This window comes from Brassica napus, chromosome A6, assembly GCF_020379485.1.
Source record: "Brassica napus cultivar Da-Ae chromosome A6, Da-Ae, whole genome shotgun sequence".
NCBI lineage: Eukaryota > Viridiplantae > Streptophyta > Magnoliopsida > Brassicales > Brassicaceae > Brassica > Brassica napus.
Genome location: NC_063439.1, coordinates 21,434,004 through 21,461,850, shown reverse-complemented (window position 1 = coordinate 21,461,850; position 27,847 = coordinate 21,434,004). Strand labels below are relative to the sequence as shown.

At 35.8% G+C, this 27,847-nt stretch overlaps 6 protein-coding genes and 1 long non-coding RNA gene across 8 annotated transcripts; 5 read left to right on the top strand and 2 right to left on the bottom strand.

Moving 5' to 3' along the window:
- Positions 1-1,148: 1,148 nt before the first annotated feature.
- LOC106348275 (vesicle transport protein SFT2B) lies at positions 1,149-2,865 on the top strand. The gene is made up of 6 exons (XM_013787988.3): positions 1,149-1,352; positions 1,428-1,481; positions 1,591-1,664; positions 1,890-2,007; positions 2,109-2,167; positions 2,283-2,865. The coding sequence occupies exons 1-6, from the start codon at positions 1,245-1,247 to the stop codon at positions 2,359-2,361; spliced, it is 492 nt and encodes a 163-aa protein (XP_013643442.2). The 5' UTR covers positions 1,149-1,244; the 3' UTR covers positions 2,362-2,865.
- LOC125575892 lies at positions 2,759-3,494 on the bottom strand. The gene is made up of 3 exons (XM_048735094.1): positions 3,272-3,494; positions 3,017-3,174; positions 2,759-2,913 (listed from the first exon to the last, which is right to left on the bottom strand). Exons 1-3 carry the CDS (start codon positions 3,408-3,410, stop codon positions 2,896-2,898), a joined length of 315 nt encoding a protein of 104 aa, XP_048591051.1. The 5' UTR covers positions 3,411-3,494; the 3' UTR covers positions 2,759-2,895.
- Positions 3,495-6,179: 2,685 nt separating this feature from the next.
- LOC106348279 (squalene monooxygenase 1,2-like) lies at positions 6,180-9,113 on the top strand. 2 transcript variants are annotated; one of them, XM_013787991.3, is made up of 8 exons: positions 6,180-6,541; positions 6,716-6,827; positions 6,925-7,102; positions 7,424-7,592; positions 7,721-7,939; positions 8,104-8,382; positions 8,472-8,750; positions 8,842-9,113. In XM_013787991.3, exons 1-8 carry the CDS (start codon positions 6,335-6,337, stop codon positions 8,953-8,955), a joined length of 1,557 nt encoding a protein of 518 aa, XP_013643445.2. In that variant the 5' UTR covers positions 6,180-6,334; the 3' UTR covers positions 8,956-9,113. The 2 variants fall into 2 exon arrangements, 1 of the variants encoding a protein (XP_013643445.2); XR_007314432.1 differs by lacking the exons at positions 6,925-7,102; positions 8,472-8,750; positions 8,842-9,113 and having other exon boundaries at positions 6,283-6,541; positions 8,104-8,200.
- A 3,609-nt stretch (positions 9,114-12,722) lies between these two features.
- On the top strand, positions 12,723-16,688 carry LOC125575891. Its single transcript, XR_007314433.1, has 2 exons — positions 12,723-14,878; positions 15,725-16,688. It is a non-coding gene; the product is annotated as an uncharacterized LOC125575891 (long non-coding RNA).
- Positions 16,689-18,809: 2,121 nt separating this feature from the next.
- LOC106348280 (squalene epoxidase 4-like) lies at positions 18,810-21,548 on the top strand. The gene is made up of 6 exons (XM_048781653.1): positions 18,810-18,837; positions 18,994-19,171; positions 19,263-19,431; positions 19,568-19,786; positions 19,953-21,078; positions 21,189-21,548. The coding sequence occupies exons 1-5, from the start codon at positions 18,810-18,812 to the stop codon at positions 20,058-20,060; spliced, it is 702 nt and encodes a 233-aa protein (XP_048637610.1). The 3' UTR covers positions 20,061-21,078; positions 21,189-21,548.
- Positions 21,549-21,706: 158 nt separating this feature from the next.
- Positions 21,707-23,560, bottom strand: BNAA06G26700D. The gene is made up of 4 exons (XM_013791696.2): positions 23,228-23,560; positions 22,874-22,988; positions 22,295-22,546; positions 21,707-22,222 (listed from the first exon to the last, which is right to left on the bottom strand). The coding sequence occupies exons 1-4, from the start codon at positions 23,470-23,472 to the stop codon at positions 21,887-21,889; spliced, it is 948 nt and encodes a 315-aa protein (XP_013647150.2). The 5' UTR covers positions 23,473-23,560; the 3' UTR covers positions 21,707-21,886.
- An 821-nt stretch (positions 23,561-24,381) lies between these two features.
- On the top strand, positions 24,382-27,308 carry LOC106348281 (RNA polymerase sigma factor sigE, chloroplastic/mitochondrial). The gene is made up of 6 exons (XM_013787993.3): positions 24,382-24,530; positions 24,844-25,574; positions 26,011-26,157; positions 26,241-26,477; positions 26,549-26,812; positions 26,883-27,308. The coding sequence occupies exons 2-6, from the start codon at positions 24,888-24,890 to the stop codon at positions 27,078-27,080; spliced, it is 1,533 nt and encodes a 510-aa protein (XP_013643447.2). The 5' UTR covers positions 24,382-24,530; positions 24,844-24,887; the 3' UTR covers positions 27,081-27,308.
- Positions 27,309-27,847: the final 539 nt, after the last annotated feature.

Here is a 27,847-nt window from a genome sequence, read left to right as displayed (position 1 = left end):
ACTCCTTTTATATTATATGATATCCACGTGTACGCATCAACAAAGTGTACACCGTTTATATGAAATCTACATGTGCTCATATGACTAATATTGCACTTAAGATTACAAACAGCAACCACATCACTGCAACCAGGAGCACATAATGCTTATTTAAATTGTAATTTTGCTATGTATTATTAGTAAAAGAAAATCTAGATTCTATATACCCAACATATTCAGGTGGCGTTAACAAGACGGACGCTTTGACTGGCGGTGCCGTATAGTTCAAAGCGGTAATCAAACTTAATGGAGAGTAGAATCAAGTGAGGCAGAGGCGACGACAAGTGAGCCGAAGATGATTATGTATCTAAGTTCTCCGGCCACAGAATAAAAAGAGTAGTAGACAAAGAAGTTTAATACACTTTGAGCTGGTAATCAAACTCAGATTGTCGGAGAGCAGCAATAAGTGAGGCGGAGATGATGGCGGAGACAAAAATAAATGAGGAGTTGATTCATTCGAGAAGAAAGATAAATTTGTGACTTTGACCATGAATGAATAACTCTCCAATTGATATTTTGAGCATCGGTTTGTGGCTAGTTGATCGAGATCTGAGACTACGCATCTAGCTCCACCGTCTCCGTCGTCAAACCGATTAAGTCTCTCGGCTTGATTTTTTCAACTTTTCTCAGCAAAATTTTTACCTAGGTAAATGTGTAAGAGATTAGAAAAAAGAAATAAAAAGATGTGGCTCTGAACGTCTGTTTTTTTTCTTCCGGTTTTATTTAAAACATTAAACTAAAGAAAAAGAAAATATAAAATCCACTACACGTTAAGCTTAGTTAGGGGCAGCAAAGTAAACAACCATAATAAAACTACCCTAGTAGTTGTAACTGCTCTATTGTGTAATAAAATCTCAAAAAGTGACTCTCACTGTAAATCACTCTAAATACAAAAGTACACTAGAGCTTTTCGTACTTTTCGGAAATACGCGGAGACACCCAAAAAAATAACATTTCACTTGTTGCCTCTGGCTCTGGCTCTTCTGCTTTTGCGTATCCGACTAGGAAATTTCTGGACTCTAGTGGGCCAGCTTCATCAATTACAAGGGTCTTGATGGGCCGAAACTGATGGGCCTATATTTTATTTTAAAATTCGTCAAATTTTAAAATGAATATGATTGATTAGGACTTGGCCACTTTGGCGAACTTTTCTTCCTAGATTGAACTGTGTTTTATCATTTCCTCCGATCAATCATCGGAACAAGATGCAGAAGCTGAACGAGCTCTTCTCTGGCGGCGGAGACGGCGAAGGCGCAAACGATAGCTTCCTTGAAGATGGATCAGAGGGTCTCTGTTCTCTCTCCACAACTCAGGTTTCTCCTCGTCTTTCTTCTTTTGTTCCTTCTTCTTCTCCGTTTACTGATTCTCCTTCGATTTTTTTTTTGCAGAGAATGTACGGATTCGCCGCGTCTTTGGCCGCTGGTTTGCTTCTCATGTTTCTGGTAACGATCAATTTCACATATCCATTGCCTTATCAATGAATTGAATTGGAATATGAGTCTTGTGACCAATCTGTAATTAGTAATTCATGTTTCCTTTCTTCCTCATCAGTCCATGATCGTGTTTGCCATCCCCATCAAGTTTGCACTGCTCTTCACATTCGGAAATGTTCTCGCTATCGGAAGGTATGTTGTGTCTGAACGTTGTAGCCGACAAGAACTTGCTGTTTTGTATTTTAAAAAAACATTTGTTAGCGATTTCAGTTCTTGAGATCAATAGGTTTTTGAATGGTTCTTCTGTTCTCATTTCTCTCAAAGATCCTTCCTTTTGTTGTGTTTAATAATGTGAGTTACGGTTACATTTGCCATTTCGTTGTTAAACCACAAGAGATCAATGTTTTTCTTTGGCAGCACAGCCTTCCTCATGGGACCTGAGCAACAGATAAACATGATGTTGGACCCTGTTCGTCTCTACGCTACTTCTATCTATGGCGGGTGCGTCCTTCTTGCTCTCATTTGCGCTCTCTTGGTAACTTCTTTCTCAACATCTAGTAATCTTCAAAGTCTACAACTTTCTTTTTTTTTCGAATACATCTTAGCTTGAAACTTCATCTATCTTGTCTACTGTAGATCCACAGCAAAATTTTGACGGTGATTGCGATCCTATGCGAGACTTGTGCACTTATATGGTAAAGTTCAATGCTTTATATTCAACCCAAATCAGGATTTGTTTTCTAAAATGTCTTCTTGAGCCTTTTCGGATCCAACACATTTATTCATTTACACAATGGTAATAATGAGCAGGTACAGCCTCAGTTATATTCCGTTTGCACGAAGAATGGTCTCTGAAATAATGATCCGTCTCTGTGACACCGAGCTATAGTCAATCTGAAAGGCATACACACAATCTCGGTTTTTACTCGTCTCGAGAATTTGAGATATGATTCTTCTTCAACACTTCTTGTTTTTTTTGTTTTTTTTGTTTGACCTGATCCTGTGGTTTGTATGTGAATCAGAAGTAACGCAAATTGAGTTTCTTTGGTTGGGGACTTGAATCTCTTGTGTGGTGTATTTTTGTTGCTTCAGACTTAACAGTCACTTGACATTTGTTTGATAAGAGATTACTTATTCATATAATCCCTCGGAGTTCTCAATTTGCTTTCTATAGTTTCTTACGTTTAATTTATACACGTAATATGCTTAATTTTTTTACTACCCTATAGTTTAATTTTCCCAATAAAAAAATGTGAAGACAATAATGCTTAGATACTAGATAGGCCTTGACAACGAGAAACAGCATCATATTCTCTTACATTATTAGTTCTTTCTTTACATTAAAAAAAGCATATAATAAAAGTTCACCAGCCGAAAAAGACAGAAGCCCAAAGTGTTGATCAAATCTTCAAACGTTAAAACGTCAGATGCAACCTCCCAACTACAAGATTCAAAGCAAAAATAAAAACAAGAGTTAGAGTTAGTAACACTGTTTCTTGTCTTTTTATTTATTTATTTCCATTTTTGTAATGAAAGTATCTAACCATTATGGATTCGATTTCCTTGTCGGAAACAGGAGTGCGTTTCGGCTGGAGTGATGCTTTCCCTCCATCAGCAATGTTCTTCGGCGCCGCCGGGACATCTGAACTCGCCGTCACATTCCTCTTGCCGCCGGCACCAGATCCCTGCGCTGGTCCAGAACCTGAGAATAATAAAAGCTAGTGATGTGTAATTGGTATCTAATAAATCAAGAACCAAAATAAATAAAAAAAGTGTAGCGAAAGAGAAAAGATGTTAACCTGATGAAGTAGAAGGAGAGGAAGATGAAGAATGTCTCTGAGGAAATTTGATACGAGGAATTCTCTTCATCTTCTGCTTCCTATTGATTCTTGAGTTGAGAGATACTTTGCCTCTTGTTCTTGATTTTTTTCTGTCCATAGAGAGACGAAAACACTTATCTTTATCCTGAACTTAATGGGCTAATGGGCCTAACAAGTGTTCCTTGATGGGCTTTCTGTACAAATTAATACAACTTGGTTACAAGTTACAACTAAAAAGGAAATGTTCAGTTTTCAATATAACAAAAAACTATATTAGCATGTCGTTCAAAAAAAAAATTTCGCATAATAGAACAAGTTCAGGTTTGACTGGGTTCATTAATGCTTATACACCAGCAGGTCTAAGTTTCAATTTCCAGAAAAAAACAATTTATTAAACAATTATGTAGGCTACGGAGAAAATGCTTACAAGAGATCTTTAACATGGTGCCAGTAAACTCGGCCAGGCATGATCTTCGTAAGACGGCTCATATGATGCAGTTAGGCGTAAATCCTTATAAGACAGATAGTATTATCGGTTGTCGGATCGTCTATGTAATTTTTCTCATAATTGTAATATCATAATAAATCAGTATTAAAAAAAAAACAAGTTCAAAGGATAATTATATGTTTAACTGGATATACATACATGCACTCCGATAGTAGTTCCTTGAGAATACGGTTTTCAACTAACTGGTGGTAGGATGTCACACACTATATACATTGATAGGATGTCAACAAAGCCGGTCTTTGGGGTAAACATATGAAACTAATGTCGTCCTCTAATTTTATTATTTAAAATCTTAATTCTACAATAATTTTGCGGTATAATTTTATAGGTCTGGGAAAAATATCCAAACTCTGAAGAATTGAGCCGAAATCGATCCAAAATTAAGGTGGTAGGTTGAACACTTTCGAAAATAGTTCTCCTATAAGATAATTTATTTTTATAGTAATGTTGACATACCTTTTAAAATGGTCTACCAATTTCCAAGTTGCAACACTATGAAACTAATGTCGGCCTCTAAGTCTTTGGGGTAAACATATGAAACTAATGTAAACCTCTAATTTTATTATTTAAAATATTAATTCTACAATAATTTTGCGGTATAATTTTATAGGTCTGGGAAAAATATCCAAACTCTGAAGAATTGTGCCGAAATCGATCCAAATTAAGGTGGTAGGTTGAACACTTTCGAAAATAGTTCTCCTATAAAATAATTTTTTTTATAGTTATGTTGACATACCTTTTAAAATGGTTTTTACCAATTTCCAAGTTGCAACACTATTTTGGAAAGTTCTCCCAAAATAATTGTTTTGGGTTGTGTTTCAGCCAATGGATTTTTTTTTTTGAATTAACTAAAGTATCCGACGACTGAAATCAATCGATTATTATGTGGGTTCTAAAAATGCAATATTAAATTATCTGGTGGTTAACAAATATCGAACTGCGGATTCACCATATTGGGATTAGTCCTCAAGTGCCACTAGCTCAGCCAATGATTATTTTTGAAAATTATCATCAGAAAGAAGCCATTTTTCCCTTCGCTTGGAGATCAAAAGAGGACGGGACATATGATCAAAGAGGCCACACTCATATATAGCAAAAACATGTTCTCAGTGTTGTCGTTGTTTCAATAATTGAAAGCCATAAAAATATAAAAAGAATTCACGTGTTGATAGATATTGCCATATCTATTGGTATAGTCGACGTCTCAATAATTGCACCCAAAAAATAATAATTGAAAAATTTATTGGGTGGTGATTACGGTTATATTGGCGACTTCAGGGGAAGCAGCCAAAAACGACTTTAGCCTCCTTCCTAAAAGTCTCTTTGACAAAACAAACTTTACCATGGAACAATGAGTGAATAGTTCATTGGCCGTTAACTTCTATATTTTGTTTTTTTTTTCTTTTGTAAAAAGGATTTCTAATTAAAATTCAAAGAGACATACAAGGTATGGCTTAACAACCATAAAGTTTGAAAAAGTATGATGAGACATGCCTCATATTCAACCAAGCATTAGCTTGTAAAAGAGAAACTTATGATACCTAAGTTTAGTGAAAACAAGAAAATGATGAAAACACTAGGTAGATTTTGTTGAGAAGTCCAACATTAATTAACTATTTAGAAACAGATTACTTATAGAATGTATACTTACTCATTTTTCATAGAAATAAATTGTAATACTCCTGTTTGTAATATCATGATTTTTAATGCATTTTTTTTGTAAATTTCATAGAGTACACATGTGTTTGTTGTGCAAATTTTAACTAATCGAAAACCAAACCAATCAGTGCAACATAGTGACAATAAGTTTTAATTGGTAGAGACGATGATAAAATAGTTGCAATATATGATAGAAACAGTATCTCTAGAAATTATATGTTCTCATTAACATACTAATAATAGTGATTGGTAGAGAACTATATATGATTCATATATAAAATTATTATATAATATTTGATTATTTATTTTACAATATTTAACAATATTTTATAGTTTTCTTATTTAAAATAATGTATTTATTTAGTTATATATAATAATTAATAAAAATAATTAATTTTAAGTTTTAAAATATATTAATACAAATTTTAGTTTTAAACACACAGAAGTTAATTTTTTGGATACAAACATGATTTTCATATTATTAAAAAATAAACTAATTAGGTAAAAACTTTTATGTTTTTATATTCTAAATGTTAGTGCCCTGCTGAAAGCTCTATAAAAAACATTGAGCAAATAACATTTAGAGAGCATTTACAACTTCTAAAATGCTAATAAATATTTTTCAACTGACTGGATAATTAAGAGTGATATTTTGGCAAATGCTTGGCCAATCAAAACCATATATAAACAACATTATTGGGGTGGGTACAGTATGTTTTGTTTGCATCTATGAAAATATCTAAGACATTATTGGTTATGATGGAAAGTTAGCATCTGGTGATGCAGCGCCCGTTCCCGCTACAGTATATATATATATATATATATGTTATGTTACGCTGCCTCTTGCAGCTCTCTCATACAGAGTAATAAAAGATATGGATATGGCTTTTGTGGAAGTTTGTTTACGGATGATACTTGTCTTCGTACTGTCTTGGACAATATTGCACGTCACCAACAGGAAGAAGAAGAAGGCGACGAAGTTGGCGGATGTGGCTACTGAGGAGAGAAGAGAAGGTGGCCCTGACGTCATAATAGTCGGAGCTGGAGTGGGCGGCTCAGCTCTCGCCTATGCTCTTGCTAAGGTACGTTAAATAACGGGACAGTTTTTTGTCCATGTATTTACTAATGGTAGAATCACAACTAGACATTTTTTTTTCCTTAATAGTATTATATATATATTAATAGTTTGGGAAGGAATTTATAGTCGTGTGTATTAAGTTTGGGTTAAAGATAATATAAAAGAACTTGTTTTAAAGGACGGGCGTCGAGTACATGTGATAGAAAGAGACATGAGAGAGCCAGTGAGAATGATGGGTGAGTTCATGCAGCCAGGAGGACGGCTCTTGCTTTCTAAGCTCGGTCTTCAAGGTATTCATTTGCTTAACTTTTATTTACGTTTACATTAAGAAAGACATATGTTGTGTCTTAGTTTCATGACTAAATATTTGCGTTTATATATAAATAGATTGTTTAGAGGAAATAGACGCACAGAAATCCACCGGCTTAAGACTTTTTAAGGACGGAAAAGAAACAGTCGCATGTTTTCCGGTGGACACCAACTTTCCTTATGAACCATCTGGTCGATTTTTTCACAATGGCCGTTTTGTCCAGAGACTGCGCCAAAAGGCCTCTTCTCTTCCCAAGTACTTAACTCTCTTTTACCGTTTTTTATTAGTAAGTATGTTAGGAATTTGAAAAAGAAAGCATGTATAAGAAGATTTAATCAAACATCTAAGAAACTTTTTTTTGGTGAAATAACATCTAAGAAACTTGAACCCTTCATTATATTCAGTGTTAACCTTTTGTTTAGAGATGGGAAATTAGATTGACCTAATATAAGTATTGGTTTGTATGTGATTTAATTAATGAAGTATATAAATTACCGCTAGAGTTACGAGCCGACACAAGCAATGGACATGTTATTGTAACATTGATTAAAACACCATATATTAATTAATTGGCAGTGTGCGGTTGGAAGAAGGGACCGTGAGATCTTTGATAGAAGAAAAAGGAGTAGTCAAAGGAGTGACATACAAGAACAGTTCAGGGGAAGAAACCACATCATTTGCACCTCTCACTGTGGTATGCGATGGTTGCCACTCGAACCTCCGTCGCTCTCTAAATGACAACAATGTGAGTGTTCGTATAAAAAACAATAGACTAAAATCTCTTACATAAATGATAATGACAGAGTACTGATGTCAATCATTTTGATTTAGCAAGTTCCTTAATAAGCATATGTGTTCTTTAATTTGATATAGGCGGAGGTTACGGCGTACGAGATTGGTTACATCTCGAGGAATTGTCGCCTTGAACAGCCCGACAAGTTACACTTGATAATGGCTAAACCGTCTTTCGCCATGTTGTATCAAGTCAGCAGCACCGACGTTCGTTGTAATTTTGAGCTTCTCTCCAAAAATCTTCCTTCTGTTTCAAATGGTGAAATGGCGTCCTTCGTGAAGAACTCTATTGCTCCCCAGGTGCGCATTATAGTAATTTTGATAAATGAAGAAAATGACTAGTGACTACATATAAAAATAGATTACTAAATTGGTGTTACTAGTACGTAGATAAGTTATGCATGCACACATTGTAACATTGGTAAGCGGGCTCGTGAAGCTATCTCTTTGCGTTTATGTGGCAGGTACCTCTAAAACTCCGCAAAACATTTTTGAAAGGGCTCGATGAGGGATCACATATAAAAATTACACAAGCAAAGCGCATGCCAGCTACTTTGAGCAGAAAAAAGGGAGTGATTGTGTTGGGAGATGCATTCAACATGCGTCATCCCGTAATCGCGTCGGGGATGATGGTTTTATTGTCTGACATTCTCATTCTAAGCCGTCTTCTCAAGCATTTGGGCAACCTCGGTGATGAAAACAAAGTCTCAGAAGTTATGAAGTCCTTCTATGTTCTACGCAAGGTGAGCATATGTCACATACTCATCTTAAATGATGAACATTAAAAAAAGTATGTAAAAAAATCTAAGCGTTTTAAAATTGAATGGTGAAGCCAATGTCAGCAACAGTAAACACACTAGGGGATTCATTTTGGCAAGTGCTAATTGCTTCAACGGACGAAGCAAAAGAGGCCATGCGACAAGGTTGCTTTGATTACCTCTCTAGTGGTGGGTTTCGCACGTCAGGCTTGATGGCTCTGATTGGTGGCATGAACCCTAGGCCACTTTCTCTCTTCTATCATCTATTCGTTATTTCTTTATCCTCCATTGGCCAACTGCTCTCTCCATTCCCCACTCCTCTTCGTGTTTGGCATAGTCTCAGACTTCTTGATGTAAGTTATTATATTGTTACATGTTTTGTATAAATTGTGTTTACTTTACCATCGCAATTTGACATTGACTTTGTTTCATGTGAATCCGTAGCTGTGTTTGAAAATGTTGGTTCCTCATCTCAAGGCTGAAGGAATAGGTCAAATGTTGTCTCCAACAAATGCAGCAGCGTATCGCAAAAGCTATATGGCTGCAACCGTTGTCTAGACATTGATGAAATATAGATGGTGCACAAATCTTTGTGAAAATAGTATTGCAATATGTTACTGAAGAAACTTTTCCTTATCTACTTATCTACTTATGACAATTATTTTGAAATAAGATTAAGAAAATAATAATGAGTATAATAATTCCGTTTCGACGAATTTACCTTTCATTTTATTATTGTTAGTAAAAACATGATTGCTTTGTAGTTTGTATGATATATGTTAGTTTTCTCAAAAACAATTAAGTACGGGTTTGAAAATGATGGGCCATTATCTCAAAATAGTATAGCAGCGACTTTGGTGGGGTTGGGAGATACGATTTGATTAGTTAATTTATTATTTTAATATCTTCCTTCTTTTTCCACCTCTGATTTTCTCCTTGCTCCATTATTTTATTATACCATGCCCATCACAGTCACAGTAGTGATTGATATTTCTTTTTTTTTTTTGAATTAATGTTAAATTTATTCAAAAAAAAACGGATTTACAAAGAATGCAACAGAGGTTGAGGGTTTTTATGAGAAAATAAATAACTCAAAGTTTATCTGACTGAAAACCATATTTCCATGGCTGTAGTATACTTGCACACCCCAGGAGACGCAAACTGGATATACGGTTTCTAACTGCTTTATCCACTCCTTTGATCAAAGTTGCAGCGCTATGAGAGCTTTCTCCATGTCGTCTGCCATTCCTCTCCTTCCAGATAGCAGACAGAGTCGACTGGAAAACATATCTGATCAGGAACAGACGGGTCGAGTTGCTAGTCTGGTCTGTTAGAAGCCGGACTACCTCTTCCCATTCATTTGTATAGCGCAGGGACAGTAGTTTAAATGTAAGGTTTTTCCAGACTTCTTCAGAGAACTTGCATTTGTAGAACAGATGGTTACGAGTCTCTAGCGGTTCCGGGCATAGGCAGCAGGCCGTACTCGCCGCTGTATTCCAACTTAATATCCTATCTCCTGTGGGGAGCCTGTTCTGAACCGCAATCCAAGCCATAAAAGAGAATCGAGGAGTATTGTAAGGGAACCAGATACCTTTGCTCCAGTTGACCTTCGCTTGCTCAGCACGGATAAGATTCCCTGTCGCTTTGGAACTGAAGTGTGTTCTGTAGTTGTTATCCCCTGTTTTCCACAAGTGTACATCCTCATTCTGATTCAGGCCTTGCAGTCTTAGAGCTGTGATCTTCTCTTCTATGGCGTTGAATATTTCTTCTCGATGTCTTCTTCTGCGGTGATGACGAAGGGCCTTCTCCACTGTATCATTAAGCTTGACGCCTAAATTAATCATACCTCTGCCATTTGTTAGATCAATAAGTCTGCCCAGGGGGGACCATCGATCAAACCAAAATGATGTCGATAAACCATTGTTGACTTCCACTGTTAAGAATTCCATCGCCAGTGCTCTATATTTCAATATTTTCTTCCACATCCATGATCCCAGAGAGCTACTGTCCTTAACCGACCAGAAAGAATTCTTCCTAATCAAATATCTGTTTATCCATCTAACCCATAGCGACGTCTTAGATGACATGATCCTCCAAACCAGCTTCAAGCATGAAACATCATTTGCTTCTTTGAGTGATCGCAGGCCCAGCCCTCCCTCATCCTTAGGCTTGCAACAATCCTTCCACGAGACCTTTGCTTTTTTTGTGCTTAACTCTGGACCAGACCATAAGAATGCAGCACACAAACTGTCTATCTCCTGAATACATTTCTTAGGTAGTCTAAATGCAGAGATCCAGAAGTTAGTTAGACTGTGAATTACTGAAGCTATTAACTGGAGTCTCCCTGCGAAGGAGAGAAATCTCGCTGTCCAGGAGCTTATTCTTGATCTGATTTTCTCTATGAGTGGGGCATAGTCTTGAGCAGTCATTTGTTTTGTCAACAATGGCAACTCAAGGTAGCGCACCGGAAGATCACCATTGGAGAAGGTGTACTGGCTGAGCATGTCTAGCTTTTCTGTATCATTTAAACCGGCTAGATAGAGAGTAGATTTTTCCATGCTAATATGCAGGCCCGAAGCCTCTGCAAAGCCTTTGAAAACATCAAGAATGCCGTCAACGGAGCTTCTCCGACCATCTGAGAAAATAAGCAAATCATCCGCGAAGCTTAAGTGTGTGAGCTGTAGGTCCTGGCAGTATGGATGGTATCCAAACTTCCGCTGAACCGCTGCTCGGTCAAGCATTTTTGAAAGTACCTCCATATATATGACGAATAAATAAGGGGACAGAGCACACCCTTGACGAAGCCCCCTTTTACTGTTGAAATACCCCGCTAGTTCGCCATTTATTTGGACCGAAAAAGAGGCAAGCGAAATGCATTTCTCAATCCAAACAATGTAACCGCTAGGAAACCCAAGGGCAGTAAGAGCAGAGAGTAAGAAAGGCCATTGGACAGTGTCGAAAGTTTTTGATATGTCAATCTTAAGAGCACATCTTGCTGAGACCGAGTCCTTGTGATAGCTTTTGACCAATTCAGAAGCCAATAGAACATTTTTCATTAACAGTCTGTCCTTGACGAAAGCAGACTGGTTGGGAGATATGAATTTTGGGAGAATGATCTTCAGACGGTTGGCAAGGATCTTTGATATGACTTTATATATGACGTTGCAGCAAGATATAGGACGAAAGTCTTTCATAGTTCTTGAGTCTTCTTTCTTCGGGATCAAAGCCAGTATTGTAGAATTTATCCCCTTTGGCAAGAATCCAGTCTTGAAAAAGGATTGTACTGCAATCACAAAGTCCTCCCCAACAATGTCCCAAGCAGCTTTGAAGAATTCACTTGTATAACCATCTGGACCTGGAGATTTGTTGTTTGCCATTGCAAATAACACATGTTTGATCTCAGTGGTGGAGACATCATGTAGCAGTAGCTCTCTATCAGCCTCGTCGCATTGAAAGTTAAGAAGCGTTTTCAACTCATCGACCTCCATTCCAGGCTGACTTTCTATCTGTTTCGTCAGAAATCCCTCAAAATAATTAACAGCCTCCGCCTTTATCTCCTCCTGTGTTGATACAAGAGTACCATCCGCTTTCAGTATCTCTCTGATAGAATTTTTTGCTTTCCTGATTTTTATTGAGCTATGGAAACTCTTATTGTTGCCATCTCCAATGTTTAGCCAATGCATCTTGGCCTTTTGGCTTAGAACCTTTTCTTCAATGGACGAGAGCAACTGCCATTTATCATGGGCTCGAGCTTCATCTTCCAGCACGACAGAGGTGGGGTCGGTCATCGCTTTAGTCTGACAGAGACAGAGCTTGTCGAAAGCCTCTCTGGTTCTTTTTGTAATGTCACCAACAGTGTCCTTACTTAGTTGTCGAAGTGCAGGCTTCAGTTCCTTAAGCTTCTTCGATAATCTAAATAGAGCTGAAGTTGAATTGTGTAGAGGTACCGTGTCACTCCAGAAGCTTTTTATCAGAGGAAGAAAACCTGGAGCCTCTGCAACCGCGTTAGTAAACTTGAAAGGGCGTCTGGTTTTCATAGGAGTTGGTTGGAACTGAATCCTACAACGTAGGTGATCAGAGCAGCCACCAGCCTCGAAAACACAATAAGTGGTCGGGAACTTTGTGAGCCACACGTCATTCACCAAAGTTCTATCCAGTTTTTTTCCTGATCAGATCATCTTTGCGCTTGTGCTTGTTACTCCAAGTTAAGTGAGGACTATGAGCTTTCATATCAATGAGGGAGCAATGTCGATATACATCCTGAAACTCACGCATACCAGAAGTGATAATCGGAGTGTTTGGTCCTGAATATTCATCCAAGTGATTGATATTTCAACGATCTGCCGACTTTCTTTTGTTTTTATAAAAGATTTTTTCGATCCATAGTTCCTTGCCGCCAATCATTAATAATAATTTTATTTTTCAATTTATCTGTTGAACAATACAACCATACAGGTTCTGTTACTGGGGTTTTCAAGCTAAATGTAAATCTCATACTTTTTTTCCTTTTTGTCAACTATCGATTTAACTAGATTAAGTTGTGGTTAAACGAACCGATTTTTTCGAAAAATATCTCTAAATGTAAATTTCATACTTTTTTTTTTGTCAACTACCGATTTAACTAGACTAAGTTGTGGTTAGATAAACCAATTTTTCGAAGGGCATTTCTGTTTGTCTTTATCAAATCTATATGTAAATCTCATACTTTTTTTGTCAACTACCGATTTAATTAGATTAAATTGTAGTTAGACTAACTGATTTTTCAAAAAGTATATGTGTATGTTTTTATCTAATCTATATGTGAAAAATACGATCACTGGTTCTTACTTCTTTGTTGATGAGTCCGCCAGACATTTCTACATCTGATAGATATGAATGAGCTTCACATTCTTGAAATATTTTTCTAATTTCTGGAAAACTTCAATTTTTGATGCTAATGTTAGTCCATCGGATTCATCATCATGTACGCTAGGTCTAAACAGTTGGTCTTAAAACGGATCAAGATTATATTTTTGTCTCTCATGCATGAACTGCCCACAATAACATTTCTATCATCAGTGAGGTTTCCACCGCACGTCCATTATCTAGACAAGTATTTTTGTTATCTCATCAGTTTATTATAACTATTAATATTTTAGGTATTCTTTTATCGATTAGTTATTTAAATTAGTTTAGTTACTTTTCATTTTTTTCACTAGACAAAATTTGATCAGGTGGTTGAGCCAATGAAGGATTAGAGGCCACCTCCTTAAACTTTTAAATTTAATTTATTAAGACATAATTATAATATACATTTATCAACTGGTAAATTTTCAAAGATTGACTCCTATAATTGATTAACATTATTAATTGTCTTTTATAACCTTTTTAACAGTGATTAACATTATTATTATTATTTTTGAAAAAGGGCTGACATTGATTAACAGTATTAACTGTTTTTGATAATATTTATTAATTGTAGTTATTAAGAGTATAAATAAATTTTTTCTGCTTTCATAGTTAGTGAGTGACATTTTTTTATAAGAGAAAGTATTAATTTTGGATTTACATAGATTTTACATCCACTTTTATCAAATATAGGATAAAATGATAAATTTTAAAATATTCCATCTTGAATCCACGCATGTTTTAATATTACCATTACAATAAAAACAAAATTGGAAATATCGTAAATTAGTGCAACTTTAGAACTTTTAACAAAGAAAATTATACAAGAAAATATAAAGTAATATATATATATACAAAATAGAATCCCAGTAGATTTTTGTAATAGTATATGGGTTACTGGATTAGGTAGTTATTGAGAGTACTTATTTATTCGTAGCTTGACACGTATATGAATCATGTGATGCACAGTCATGTAAACGTGGCCAGTACCAATCAGGGCATTGACTCTTTTTGTCGGCCAACTTTTTGCCTCAAAATGTAAATCTTAACACCCAAAAACGGTAACCAAATCCTAATTAAATTGACCTGGCCTATTTGATACTATTTATGAATTATCTATTTCCTGAAAACAAATATTTCCAAAATTTATTTTTCACGTCAAAATAATTAAAAATAATTATAATGATAGTGCAAATACAAATATCACTGTGACTCGATCTCATGTCTATTATCGATTTGCCAAGTTGTGAAACTCAAATTTATTTAAAATATTTTTCTAGGTTTGACATTGTAGGTTTCTCCTATTTAACTATATCATTTCCGATTTTTGTCAAAAAAAAAACTATATCATTTCCGATTAGTCAAAAAAAACTATATCATATCCGAGTTTTTATTTGTTTTGAGAAAGCATTTCAGAGTTGAAGATAAAGATATCATTCTGACATGGATGGTTTTTCACCTCATCAAAAGAAAGAAGGTTGGAACAGAAGAGACAGAGGTCGATGCAGAAGAGACCAGAGATGGTGAGGCTCATGATGTCATCATTGTTGGGGCGGGTGTGGCAGGCGCGGCTCTTGCTTATGCTCTTGCTAAGGTATATTTGCGTATTTGACACCTTTTTGTTTTCTTTTGTTGATTTGACAATTGATCTATCAATCATGGTAAGGCCTCGTCACTAAGATGATATTTTCAATAGGCTGTGTTGTTTTTATATATCTAAGAAATTTTGATCTACCATGTTAATTGCAATGCAGTGACCACTCCACTAGAGATGATTTTCGTTCAAATGCGTACTGATGTTTTGAAACTTAGATAACTGATTAAACTAGGTTTTTGGTAGCTTTTCATGTGTTGTGTGTAGCTTCTTTAAACTCAGATAATTTTTGTTGTTGATTAGGGCGGTAATGTAATCATCAAATAGGTTAAATCATGTATTAATCTTTTTCTTTTAAAACGGATCATGTATTGATCTCTTAACTTATTTTACTTGTAAAAAATTTTCATAGAAGCTCTCTATATATTAGTGGTGGTCGATTTTAAGGATTTTAGACATATATCTTAAATATTTATTTGTTCAAATAAAAAGAACTAGTATTTTCTACATGGAATTTTTTTTATAAAGGAAAAATTATGTATCTTTTCATTTATACGAAAATCATATGCACTAAATCATCAATGGACATAAAATTCATTATTTTATAAAAACAACATATAAAAGAAATCTGATTTGAAAAAGAACTAATAATGGCCCCTGCAGCATGGATCATGGGTGTCCATGAGTTTATGTTATATGGGTGTGTTATATTGGGTGTCCATGAGTTGAAAAATACAAAAAAAAAAGAATGGGAAATTAGGAATGCAGAAAAAAGATAACTTTTTTTTTGACTAAAGATACTTGTTCTATATTTTGTCCCTATTTATATGAGGATGCCGGATGCAGGATGGGCGGTGAGTACATGTGATAGAGAGAGACTTGAAAGAACCTCAAAGATTTATGGGAGAGCTGATGCAACCGGGTGGACGCCTCATGTTAGCTCAGCTTGCAAGCAAATAGTTACAAATGCAACAATAGTTACAAATTAGTTGCAAATATCGAAAATGTAACTATTTTGCAACTACTAAATGTAGTTAAAAATACTTCGTCGCAAAAAAAGTTAGTTGCAAATTAGTTGCAAAAGAGCAACTACGGTGAAACTATTTAATCGGTGGTAAATTAGCAACTAATTTATAACTAACAGTTGTAGTTGCATAAAACTTAACACCAACTTTTTCGTTACACATTAGTCCCAAAAAGATAGTTACTAATTAGTCTCAATTCAAATTTGGTTATAAGTTAGTTGCTAATATTAGTGACTACAATATTTATATATAGTTACAAATTAGTCACAAGTATTTATGATTATATAGCAACAATATTATTTATATTTTAACAAATTAATGGTTAATAAAATATTAATTGGAATCCCTTAAATTATAAAAATTAATTATTAATTAAAAAAATTTCAGAATCAAAATTTCATATTGATATTAAATTTAATTAAAATTTTAAATTACAACAATAAATACACAAAAACACCATCATCATCTCGTGTGCTCGGACTCCGCCACCCGCTTCTCCACCGGTTCTGGTTTCACGGCTCCACGACGACTCGGAGTGCCCCCTGAAGCGACGACTTGGAGTGGTTCCATCTGAAGCAACGACTCGATCTGGTAGTGGAGCCACCGGTGTTGGTCTGATACATACAGACTCTACCGTCCCTCCGATTCGTTAGACCACCTCCATCTCCGGCGCGTCTGCTCTATCAGACCACCACTGCTCCTTCCCGTATTATAGCTGCTCCTTTTTCTCAGATCTGTAAAAAAAACAAAAATCAATTAGATTAGCATAAGGAGATGAGGAGAAAGAAAAATGAAACGGTAAAGGAAAAATAAAGTGAAAAGGAGAGAGCAGAGAACGAGAAGAAGATGAAGAGAACAGATAAAAGGTTTTCTGTGTGTGAAACTGACAAAGAAGAAAACAGAGAAGAGGGATAAAAATCTGATTAAATCGTGGCCGTTAGAGTTATTAATATCTACGGTGGATGAGCTACAAAAGCCAATCCTTCCCTTCGCGAACTGACCAATAGGAAGCAAGCTTTCAAATTTTATTTTTAATTTTATTAGACAAATTATGCTACTAAAGTGCAACTAGCTTAATGCAAATGGTTGCAAAATAGTGGTTAACAATACCCTAAAACTTAATCGTTTCATTGTTTTTAAAAACTACTATATTTGAAAAATACATATGATGATTATATATTAAGTAAAGGGAGTATACAATCATTTATGTATAAAAATGTAATTGAAAAAAATTCAACCCAAATTCAAATCACTACACATGAATGTACTACATTTGGATAACATAAGTTTTGTGAATATGTGCATATATCCAAATTATATCAATTATTCTATTTATACATGATATAACCATTTGGGTGTCTTATGCTATTTACTAATGATTTATAGTAGTACAATAGTTGATTGCAGTGGCAAACCAGTAACAATAGTTGCTATTACTTGTGACTCATTTGCAACTTTATTTTCTTTTACAGTTTCAAATTAGTAGCTAATGATACCCTAAACTCTACATATCATTTTTATTTTCAAAAGATATATGTAAAGGACATATGACTGTATACTAAATAAATACTACTTGGAAAATATTTAATACTCTAGTGTAACTATGACTGAAAAAATAGCGGTAGTCACAAATTAATTACAAATGTTTATAAGTAGTAAATAGTGATATTATTTGCTACTACATTGCGACTACAATACATTTAAGAGTTGCAAATAAGTTACAAAATAATTGTATATGTAAAAATGTTGACACTTTTTACTATTTATTTGTACAGTTTCAAATTAGTGGCTAACAATACCCATAACCCTACATATCATTTATTTGCCTTTTAAAACTTGTTTATAAAAGAAGACATATGATTATATATCAGTTTGAGAACTTATCAGATTATTAATGTAGAATAATCTAATTGATTTTTTAAAATCCAAATCTAAATCATTGCACATGAATGTATTACAAATGGGTAGCATGGGTCTTGCGAAGATGTGCATATGTCCGAATTTTATCCATGATACAAATTATTCAAGATATAATCATTTTTGGGGTTCTTCTGTTATCTACCTAAGATATATAGTAAATTTTTTTTAAAAAAATAAGGTATTTTAAATAACTATTTAAACAAATATGATTGCAGTGGCAAAGTAATAATAACTATTTGCGACTACTTTGTAACTTCTATCGGTTCTGCTGTCACAAATTAGTAGCTAAAGATACTCTCGACCCCTAAATGTTATTTCTTTGATTTTAAAAATTATATGTAAAAAGACATGATTGCATATTAAACAAAAATAACTTGAATCATTAGTGTAAAACAATAAAAATAAATTTAAGCCAAATAAATTTAAGCGAGTTTTAAATCGCAAAACACTTACAACATCAGTACACAGACAAACTTTGTGTGATATGTTTATTCATACCAGTGATTAGCTACTGAATTGTTACATTTTTATTACAGTCAAAAGTGTTAGAAAATTATTGCAACTAACTTGTCACTCCTACTGGTCAGTAGTCGCAAAATAGTTACTAATTACTACACATACTACTAAAATGATATTCTTTTGATTAGAGTCACAAACGTATAAAAAATCATGGCTACTATTTTGCAACTTACGATATTTAAATTATACAAGTGACTAATTTATAACTATTCATTTAACACTACAAATTTTAGTTAGACTAACGTTGCTCTTTTTATTACGATTTTGTGACTACATAATTTAGTTGTAAGAGAGTTACAAATGCATCCCAAATGTGCAACGGTATTACTACTGCATTTTTTACTCGCAGATTTGCAACGAACTTACAACTCTTTACATATAGTCGCATAATAGTTGCAAATCCGTTAGAAGTTAGTATCACATATTTGCAACTACCAACCATAGTTGCAACTGTAGTCACAAAATTAATGTTTTCTTGTAGTGTTGGCCTTGAAGGTCTCCTCTCTTCACTTAATTCATCTTCATATTCATTACAAATTTACAATACAAAATTGTTTGATCTTGTTGCCATAGCTAGGCGCATGGATGTATCTTAGCTCAATTATGTTACGTGTCGCTTAATTTGCGATTTTGTCTCTGTATATCTATTAGATTGTTTGGAGGAGATAGACGCTCAAGAAATAAAGTCATTGGCAATTTACAAGGACGGGAAAAACGACACCTTGTATTTTCCGGATAACAAAAATTTTCCTTATGAATCTGCCGGTAGACTCTTACGTAATGGCCGTCTGGTACAACGTCTACGCAAAAAGGCAGCTTCTCATGCCAAGTACGTACATAAAATACATATTAGTGTGCAACTCGAAGAAGGAATGAACATTAATATGCAACGTCGCATATTAATGGAATGAACATTTCAGTGTGCAACTCGAAGAAGGAACGGTGAAGTTTTTGATAGAAGAAAAAGGAGTGGTTAAGGGAGTGATATACAAGAATAGTGCAGGCGAAGAAATAACTGCCTTCGCACCTCTCACTGTGGTATGCGACGGTTGCTACTCGAACCTTCGCCGGTCAGCCGTCCATAATAAAGTGAGTGAACACTTATGTTTTAACCATCATAGACTTTTATATTCTCATTGAATTTCGACAAACATTACATAAGTTTCGTGGTTAATTTTCGTGTTTAAGGATCGTGATCAACTAATCATATATGTATATTATACAGGAGGAAGTGCTCTCTTATTTTGTGGGTTACGTCACGAAGAATACCCGACTTGAAGATCCACATAGTATGCATCTGATTTTTTCTAAACCTTTACCATGTGTTGTATATCAAATAACAAGCAATGAGGTTCGTTGTGCTGCCGAGGTTCCTGCTGATAGCATTCCTTCTATAGCAAATGGCGAAATGGTTAACTTTCTCAAGAAAACTGTGGCTCCTCAGGTACGTAAAGGATTGGTGTAAACCTATAACTTTTAGTATATATATGCATTGTTTAATTTAACTTCTAACGTTTTCAAGGAATCATATAAGGAGTTGCTTTGTTTTCTAGAGGTATAATTTTGTTCATATGACTTACTTTCTGTTATTAATCTTTTTCGTTTCCAAGATACCAGATGGAAATCTCCGTGAGACATTTTTGAAAGGGGTTGAGGAGGGACTACTAGAAATAAAAACAACTGCGACTAAGAGTACTATGTCAGCGAAGCAAGTGTGATAAGAAAGGAGTGATTGTGTTGGGAGATGCATTCAATATGCGTCATCCTATAATCGCTTCAGGGATGATGGTTGCACTCTCTGACGTTCTCATTTTACGCAATCTTCTCAGGCCAGTGCCTAGCTTTAGCAATACTAAGAAGTTCGTGGAGCTTGTTAAGTCCTTTTACATCATCCGCAAGGTGAGTTCTGACATTCTATTTTTTTTTAATGACGAGCTATATAGCATTGGTTGTTCATTAAAATGTGTAAAAGGTCATGGATTTATCATTTTATACGCTTGATTAGCTGATTAGATCCTATTTTTGTTACCAAGTTTTGTTAGTCTAGTCGTATTACCACCTATTGGGAACCTTAGTATATAAAGATATATGCTATAACTCGATGTTAATAAAAGGAATAAGTGGGATTAAGAGAATGATAATTTGTGGAAACTACTGGAATGGAATGTGGAATGATTTCTCAAAAAAACGTTGATATTTTTTTGGAATTGAAAAGAATAACATGGAATGAGATGAAATATTCATTCATTTTTTTTTCATTCCAACTGGTGAATATTTTGTGTAATAAGAAAAAATTAAGCATTCAGTAAGTTTATATATTCCAAAAAAATGCATTCTAGTTGCATTTATAATGAATGCTTCTTTGATGGAAACTCATAGAATGTTCACATATAGTTAACTAAGATTTATTATATATGACAATATCCTTTTATATGTGTTGATCATATTGGACGGTAAAGCCAATGTCTGAACACGCTGGCGCATGTCTTCTCAGAAGTGCTTGTTGCTATAACGGACGAAGCAAGAGAGGGAATGCGAGAAAGCTGCTTTAATTACCTCTCCAGGACCAGTGGTGGTTTCCGAACATCCGGAATGATGGCTATTCTTGGAGGCATGAACCCTCGTCCCCTTAGTCTAGTTTTTCATCTTGTATGCATCACCCTCACCGCCATGGGCCACTTGCTCTCTCCATTTCCTTCGCCTCGTCGCTTTTGGCATAGCCTCAGAGTTTTTGCGGTAAATATTCCTTTTTTTTCCTGGCTCTTTAATTTTATACACTAATGCACATATTCAACAATGGTCATACATATGTTTTTCTATTGATGATTTCTTATGTGAATCACCAGTTGGCTTTGAAAATGTTGGGTGCACATTTGGGGGATGAAGGGTTGAAAGAGATGTTGATCCCAACAAACGCAGCTTCCTATCGCAAAAGCTATATGACCACGGCCTCCGACTGTTGATTGATCATTCCAAAACCAAGACTATGTATTCGGAGACGAAAATCAGTTAACTCAAACAGTTAAATTTAATATTTAAATAAAGAACTGGTTATGGCGAGTCTATATCCGGTGGAGCCTTTGATTAGGCCTTGTTGTTTTGTCTTGTAACCAAACTTGGATATGTTTTTTTGCTAAACACCAAACTTGGATAGTTGGATATGTTCCAAGCTGATTTGTTATATTCTATCTGTTGGTTCTTGAGTTTCTGTTCATGTCTTTTCCAAGTTCTTTACTGATTCTACTAGGGTCCCCACAACTCATAATCTTCTTTGCTCTAAGCAGGCTTTTTAACCCAATATAAAACCAGGGGACTGAACCAGATATATCTCCGGTTTAATGACAAAGAATCAAAGAGGTAGAAAGACTTGAAGTCTTGATGTATTGTTAAACATTTCAAATTTTCAATATCTCATAAAACTTGACAATACAGCAGATCCAAAAAGGAAACGAATCTTAACATCCATTTCACGGTAAAACCTGTGATCTCAACTTATAAAAGATTAGAAATGTAGCACAAAAAAACACATGTGGACGTGACATATTTAGCTCTGTCCTAAGAGAACATCCTTGTACGGTGTCTGAGAGGTTCCCATCACGCTCTCTGTAGCACCAGCTCCCTCCTTGGAGTCTAAGTGGGACCGAGTTTTGGCTCTATTAGAAGCATGGTCAGCTTCCATTTTCCTTATTCTTTCTTCTTCAGCAACAAGAGGGAGATACCCTTCTCTCTCCTCAAGAAGACGGTCTTGTGCTCCACCCCTCAGTTTCTCGAGGCGGAGCCCAGTGATCTGAACAAAGTTAAAAACCTTAACAACGTTCATCAGTCCTCCCACAAACAGACATATTGAACCGGAAAGCCCAAGCCAAATCCATCTCCTCCCCTACAAAGTTACTAGTTAACGTAAGAGGCGGTTTTCAAATTATGCGCTAAGTTTTTTTTTCTAAGTACTTACAAGAAGCTTCAAGGCAGTGTGAGATGACCCGGATTGATCAAAGCTATTGAGAAGTGAGGAAACCAAGAAGAGAAGGGATCCAACCAAGAAAGGGATGTGAACACACTGCTGTAGTATCTGGACGTGACTGTCAGCTCTTTCATAGATTTGGCACGAGTTGTGAATCGATCCTATCACCCAAAGCAAAGGACCCGCAATAAGCATGTTTAAAGCGTGCTTCTCTCTTCCACTATTCCCATGTTTTGTCTCTGCCTAAATATTCCCAATAAACAAAACAAACAAAATCATGTCAGCACATGACTATATATATATAAATGTAATTAGTCTACAAACCGAAAGCTACTCACAATTGTGACATGAACCATGCACGATGAATGTATACCTAATAGACAATGCCTCCTTTTTAAATACTAGCTAATTGTAAAATATGGTAACACCTGGACCAAACCAATTTTCATTCTTCTCTCCAGTACAGTAATAATACTACTTACATAAACATATTTGTAAAATTTAGTCTAGAATTCCAAATGCGCAGGGGTAAAGGGTCAATGATATAATGACAATAATGAAAATATTTACCTGATTGAATACGAAAAGGATACCCAAGAAGAAGACGACCGAACCAGCTATCTGAACCAGAGGGACGGCAAATTCCACTAGCCCCAGTTGCAAATCATACTCCATCAACTTTAAACTACAATCACAAAAAGAAAAATTATATATATAGCTGGAACCAAAACGTTGTTATATTAATCCCCCAACATTTGTGAACTAAAACAAAAATATCACAGATACACATCGAGCTTTATTTATAACACACAAGATTATATCAAGGATAGTTTTCCAGTAGGCCAATAGTCAAGTAACAGTAACATAAAAAAAAAACTAAATCAAATGCATGATGGTTCTTTGGTTTTAAATAGCATATCATACCGGTAATCAATTCCGGCTAAATGAGCTACGAGATCGTGAACATTCACGGCAGTTATAAGAGCAAGAGCCAAGAGAATAAGGACGAGGCCGGATCTTGGCTCCCATGAGAATCCGGTTGCTGTGAATCCGCCGATAAGCACCACGGTTGCGAACAGGTATAGACCAGCGTTGATGTACTCGGCTCTGCTTCTCCCGAGCCGAGGGCCGTACGTTCTAATCTCACGCGCCGTCGCGAGTTTCACCATTTGGTTGGAGAAAGACAGAGAAAGAGTGTCGGATCTGGAAAGGAGATAGAGAACGCTTTACGTGGCTTTGTGCATGGAGTTTAATTCAGTGGAACGTGGCAGATTGTAGAAGATAGTTGACTTATTGAAACGGTGCCGTATCGAATCCTCCAGTTATAGGACCTAAGTCGGGCTTTGTGTTGGGCCAAGTTAAAGCAAACTTAGAGATGGAATAAAGACTCAAAAGATCAACACAGAGGTTATTCAATTATTGAAGATTTAAGGGAGATGTTATTCGTTATTAAAATTTAAAATAAAATACATAAATCCAAATTCATTTCATAAATTAAATATAATTTATTTATATTTACTAATTTCATGCTAAATTTGAACATTATTGACTTTTAAAAATTTCAAAGAAAATTTAATGGGGTTTAATAAGGCTACGTAGATGATTGTAAAGCCACCACTTTATTTGGGTCCCACTAATGCTGAGAAGACCATCCACGTCTGTATTACCTGATCCATAACCACAAATATTTCCCTTTAGGAAATATCTTCTCCTCCACTACAAATTGGCCACGTCGACCCTCTGCTTGTGCACTCTCGCAGCCGTTGGTTTCTTCTAAAGCCTTGTTAGCCGTTGGATCTTCCCAAGCTGCCAAACTTATAGGTTTATTGGCATCATTACTCCTTGCCTTCAAATTATTTGCACATATAGCTAAATAAATCTAGATAAACATTTACAACTACGCAAACTTTTTACAATCGGAAACCGCAGATTATCAAACCGTAGATTCTTGCAATATTCAGTAGTTTGAGTAATGTAAGAAAAATATCTATAGGTATAAAAACATTAGGACATAATTATTCCGCAACGTGATAGGTGGGCTTAAATTGATTAGATAAAATGTTTTGGGGTTTATTAATAGTTTATTCGAAATATAAGGCGACATATCGTCATTAATCAATTTAATTGTTTTCTCTGTTCTATTTAAAAAAAGTCGTGAAGCAGAATCTAAACCGGACGAAGAAGCATCTCTCTCTCTCTCTCTCTCTCTCTTTCCGACACGGCAAAGGTACGCTTAGCGATGTGCTTCGCCGATATCGAACATTAGTTTCTTCCATGCGATCTTATTTAGTGAATAAAGTTTTCGAATTTTTATACAAAACAGCAGAAAATTAGCTATTTCTCTCCCTGTTTGTTGATAATCTTCGATGCTCACGAAAGGTTCCAGCTTTGCATTTGGGTTCTCTTTATGTTCTTGGTAGAAAAAATTATAAATGCTTAAAGTAGACTTTTATCGCTGATTCTTATGCCCTTTAGTGACCTTTTATGTAGTTATGTATCAAAGTTTGAGTTTTTATTTACACTTTTTTTTTCTGTTGCAGCACAATTCAGACCAGAAGTGATAGCTTCGAAAGATTTCATTGTAATGGGAGTCGTGTTTATTTCAAGTTCAGCTGCAAGATCACCTCTCGGGCTAAGCACTGATCTTCGGACACAACGGTCTTCACTGAAAAAGCCATCCATCGTCGCTTTCAAAGCAGATGATTCCACTCCCACCAACTCATCTCTGATCATTGACAAGCAAAAGGAGAAGAGAGCAGTAGCAACGAGAAGAAAGCCCTGTAAAGACACGAAAACAACAAAATCTCTAGATCAAAACGTGGCTCCTTCCTGTCCCTTAGATTACAACGAAGCCGCTGCAAGACTAGAAAGCATTTACAAGCTTAGCCCTCCTCCTGGAACTTCCCTCGAGGAAGAAGACGGTATCGATGGCAGCTCCAAAGTGAGAGTTCCACGGAGGAGGAAGAGGAAAGAGAGTGGAGAAGAGAAGAAAGTAGTTGTGAGGAACAATGTGAAGAAGGAGAAGCGACTGACTCTTGATAAACGGATCGCGTTGAAGAGAAACGTTCAAGAGAAACCGGTCAACGCTTCTTCTTCTGCTAGGGAGAAAGTAACGAAGAAGCAGCAAGAGGAGGAGAAGATCGAGAGGCTAGTGAGAGACTACTCAGCTTCTAATGATATAGTCAGCTTGGACTGGAAGAAAATGAAGATACCTCCTGTTGTTTCTTCCGCTGAACATACTTGGTTGTTTAAGTTGATGCAACCTATGAAGGTATCCTTCTAACCTCCTTTTTCTTCACTTTCCTGCATGTAGTCGATGTAGAGATGGTTCACTGTACGCCTGCCGGTTCGGTTTTCGGTTAGTTCGATTTCAAAATTTTCTACCCACGTTTTTGGTTTTCAGTTAAATTTTCGGTTTAAAATTGAATAAAATTAGAACTTTTTGGTTAAGTTCGGTTATTTTGGATCGGATTTTGTTTAGTGCAAGTTAGTTAGGTTCGTAATTTCAGTTAAGATTGGTATTGTTTGGTAAAATTTTCTTTTTTTCAACCGAACCGAAAACCGAATTTCTTTTTTTAGTTGCTGAATTGAACCAAATCTTCTAACCGAACTGAACCAAAAATGAAATCTGTTCGGTTCGGTTAATAGTTAATGACCGCAGGCCTAGTTCACTGTATGCTGAAAATGTTTGGTGTTTAACATTGAAGGCACTCCTTCAAGTGAAAGATGAATTGCAAAAAAGCATGGGAAGAGAGCCAAGGGAAGCTGAAATAGCTGGAGAGATCAATATGAGCGTGGCTGAAGTGAAAAGGAAAATCGAAATCGGTAGGGCTGCAAGGAACAAACTTATTAAGGTGAGTGTCGATAAGATTTTTTTTACATTGAACTTTCTTATAAAAGCTGTTTTAACTTAATTGTCTTTTTTTTTGTATTGCAGACCAATCTTCGCCTTGTATTGTTTGTTATGAACAAATATTTTCAAGATTTAACCAACGGACCGAAGTTCCAAGACCTGTGTCAAGCCGGTATGAGAGGGCTCATCACAGCTATTGACCGGTTTGAGCCTAAAAGGAAGTTACGTCTCTCAACTTATGGTTTGTTTTGGATCAGACATGCCGTCATACGGTCTATGACAACCTCTAACTTCACTCGTGTCCCTTTTGGACTTGAATCGGTACGTTACGGTCCTTTTCCTCAGACCCTTAGATTGTTTTGACAGGGACCTTACATGTTGATTCCATTCAGGTTAGAGTGGAGATCTACAAAACAAAGATGGAGCTCTTGTTTGAGTTTGGAAGACTCCCTACAGAGGAAGAGGTAGTTAAGAGACTCAAGATCTCACCTGAGAGATACCGTGAAGTCTTGAGAGCCGCGAAACCGGTTTACTCGCTAAACTCAAAACATGCGGTTACTCAAGAAGAGTTCATCAAAGGGATCACGGATGTTGATGGTGTAGGAGCTGATAACCGGAGACAACTTGCTCTGCTCAGGCTAGCTCTCGACGACGTGGTAACGTTTCAATACCTTCATCTTCTTGCACAGTTAGTTAGCATAGCTGATCACGTTTTCGTTCTTTCAGCTGGATTCACTGAAGCCTAAAGAGAGTCTTGTTATTAGACAAAGATACGGTCTGGACGGGAAAGGAGACAGGACGCTAGGAGAGATAGCTGGGAATCTCAACATCTCCAGAGAAATGGTGAGGAAACATGAGGTCAAGGCTTTGATGAAGCTCAAGCATCAGGCTCGAGTTGATTACCTTCGTCAGTACATCATCTGAAAACCAAAACAAACCAAACCAAACCGCCCCACTTAAACCATTTGAGCGCATGATTGGTATGATTCAAACAGTCTTCTAACGTTGTTATAGTTTGTGTATATAATATCAGAGTTACTTATAGCTAGGTAAGTAGTAATCGTTGTATTAATATCATATTATTATACTGTGCGGATACCGAGAAGTTATACATGTAAAGTTTGAGACCAGGTATACAATGTTTTACAAAAATCGGACCGGTATTAACCGTTGTACATTAACTTTATTCAAAAACAAATAAAAATTTTGCATGGAAAGTGAACCATTGTGAAGCGAGTTATCATTTAACCCGTTCTGAGTCCGGTTAAATTGAAATCGAATAGGTTAATGCCGGTTAAGAGCGGTGGTGAAGATACGTACAAGAGTTCAAATAGCTTTAATCCGGTTAAGAGCGGTGGTGAAGATACGTACAAAAGTCATAGTTGACGTAAGTGTGACACCGTTGATTCACTGTCTATAACACGGCAACGAACGAACCTTTAGGTCTTTGCCTTGTCAAATCATAATGTTCCTGCCGTATTCGATTTATCATGATTGGTTCTGAGTCCACCGTCCACTACAAATTATATGCAAACAGTATAGTCTATAGATTGTTCTGTACGTATGAAAAATATAGACGCTTGATACTATCCTCCAAGTGAATTTGGTACCAGTCAAAGTAACTTTTTGTACTCATTTATACGTTAGATGAAAAATATGCCTAATAATCAATTTTAAAAAAGAAATGTGTC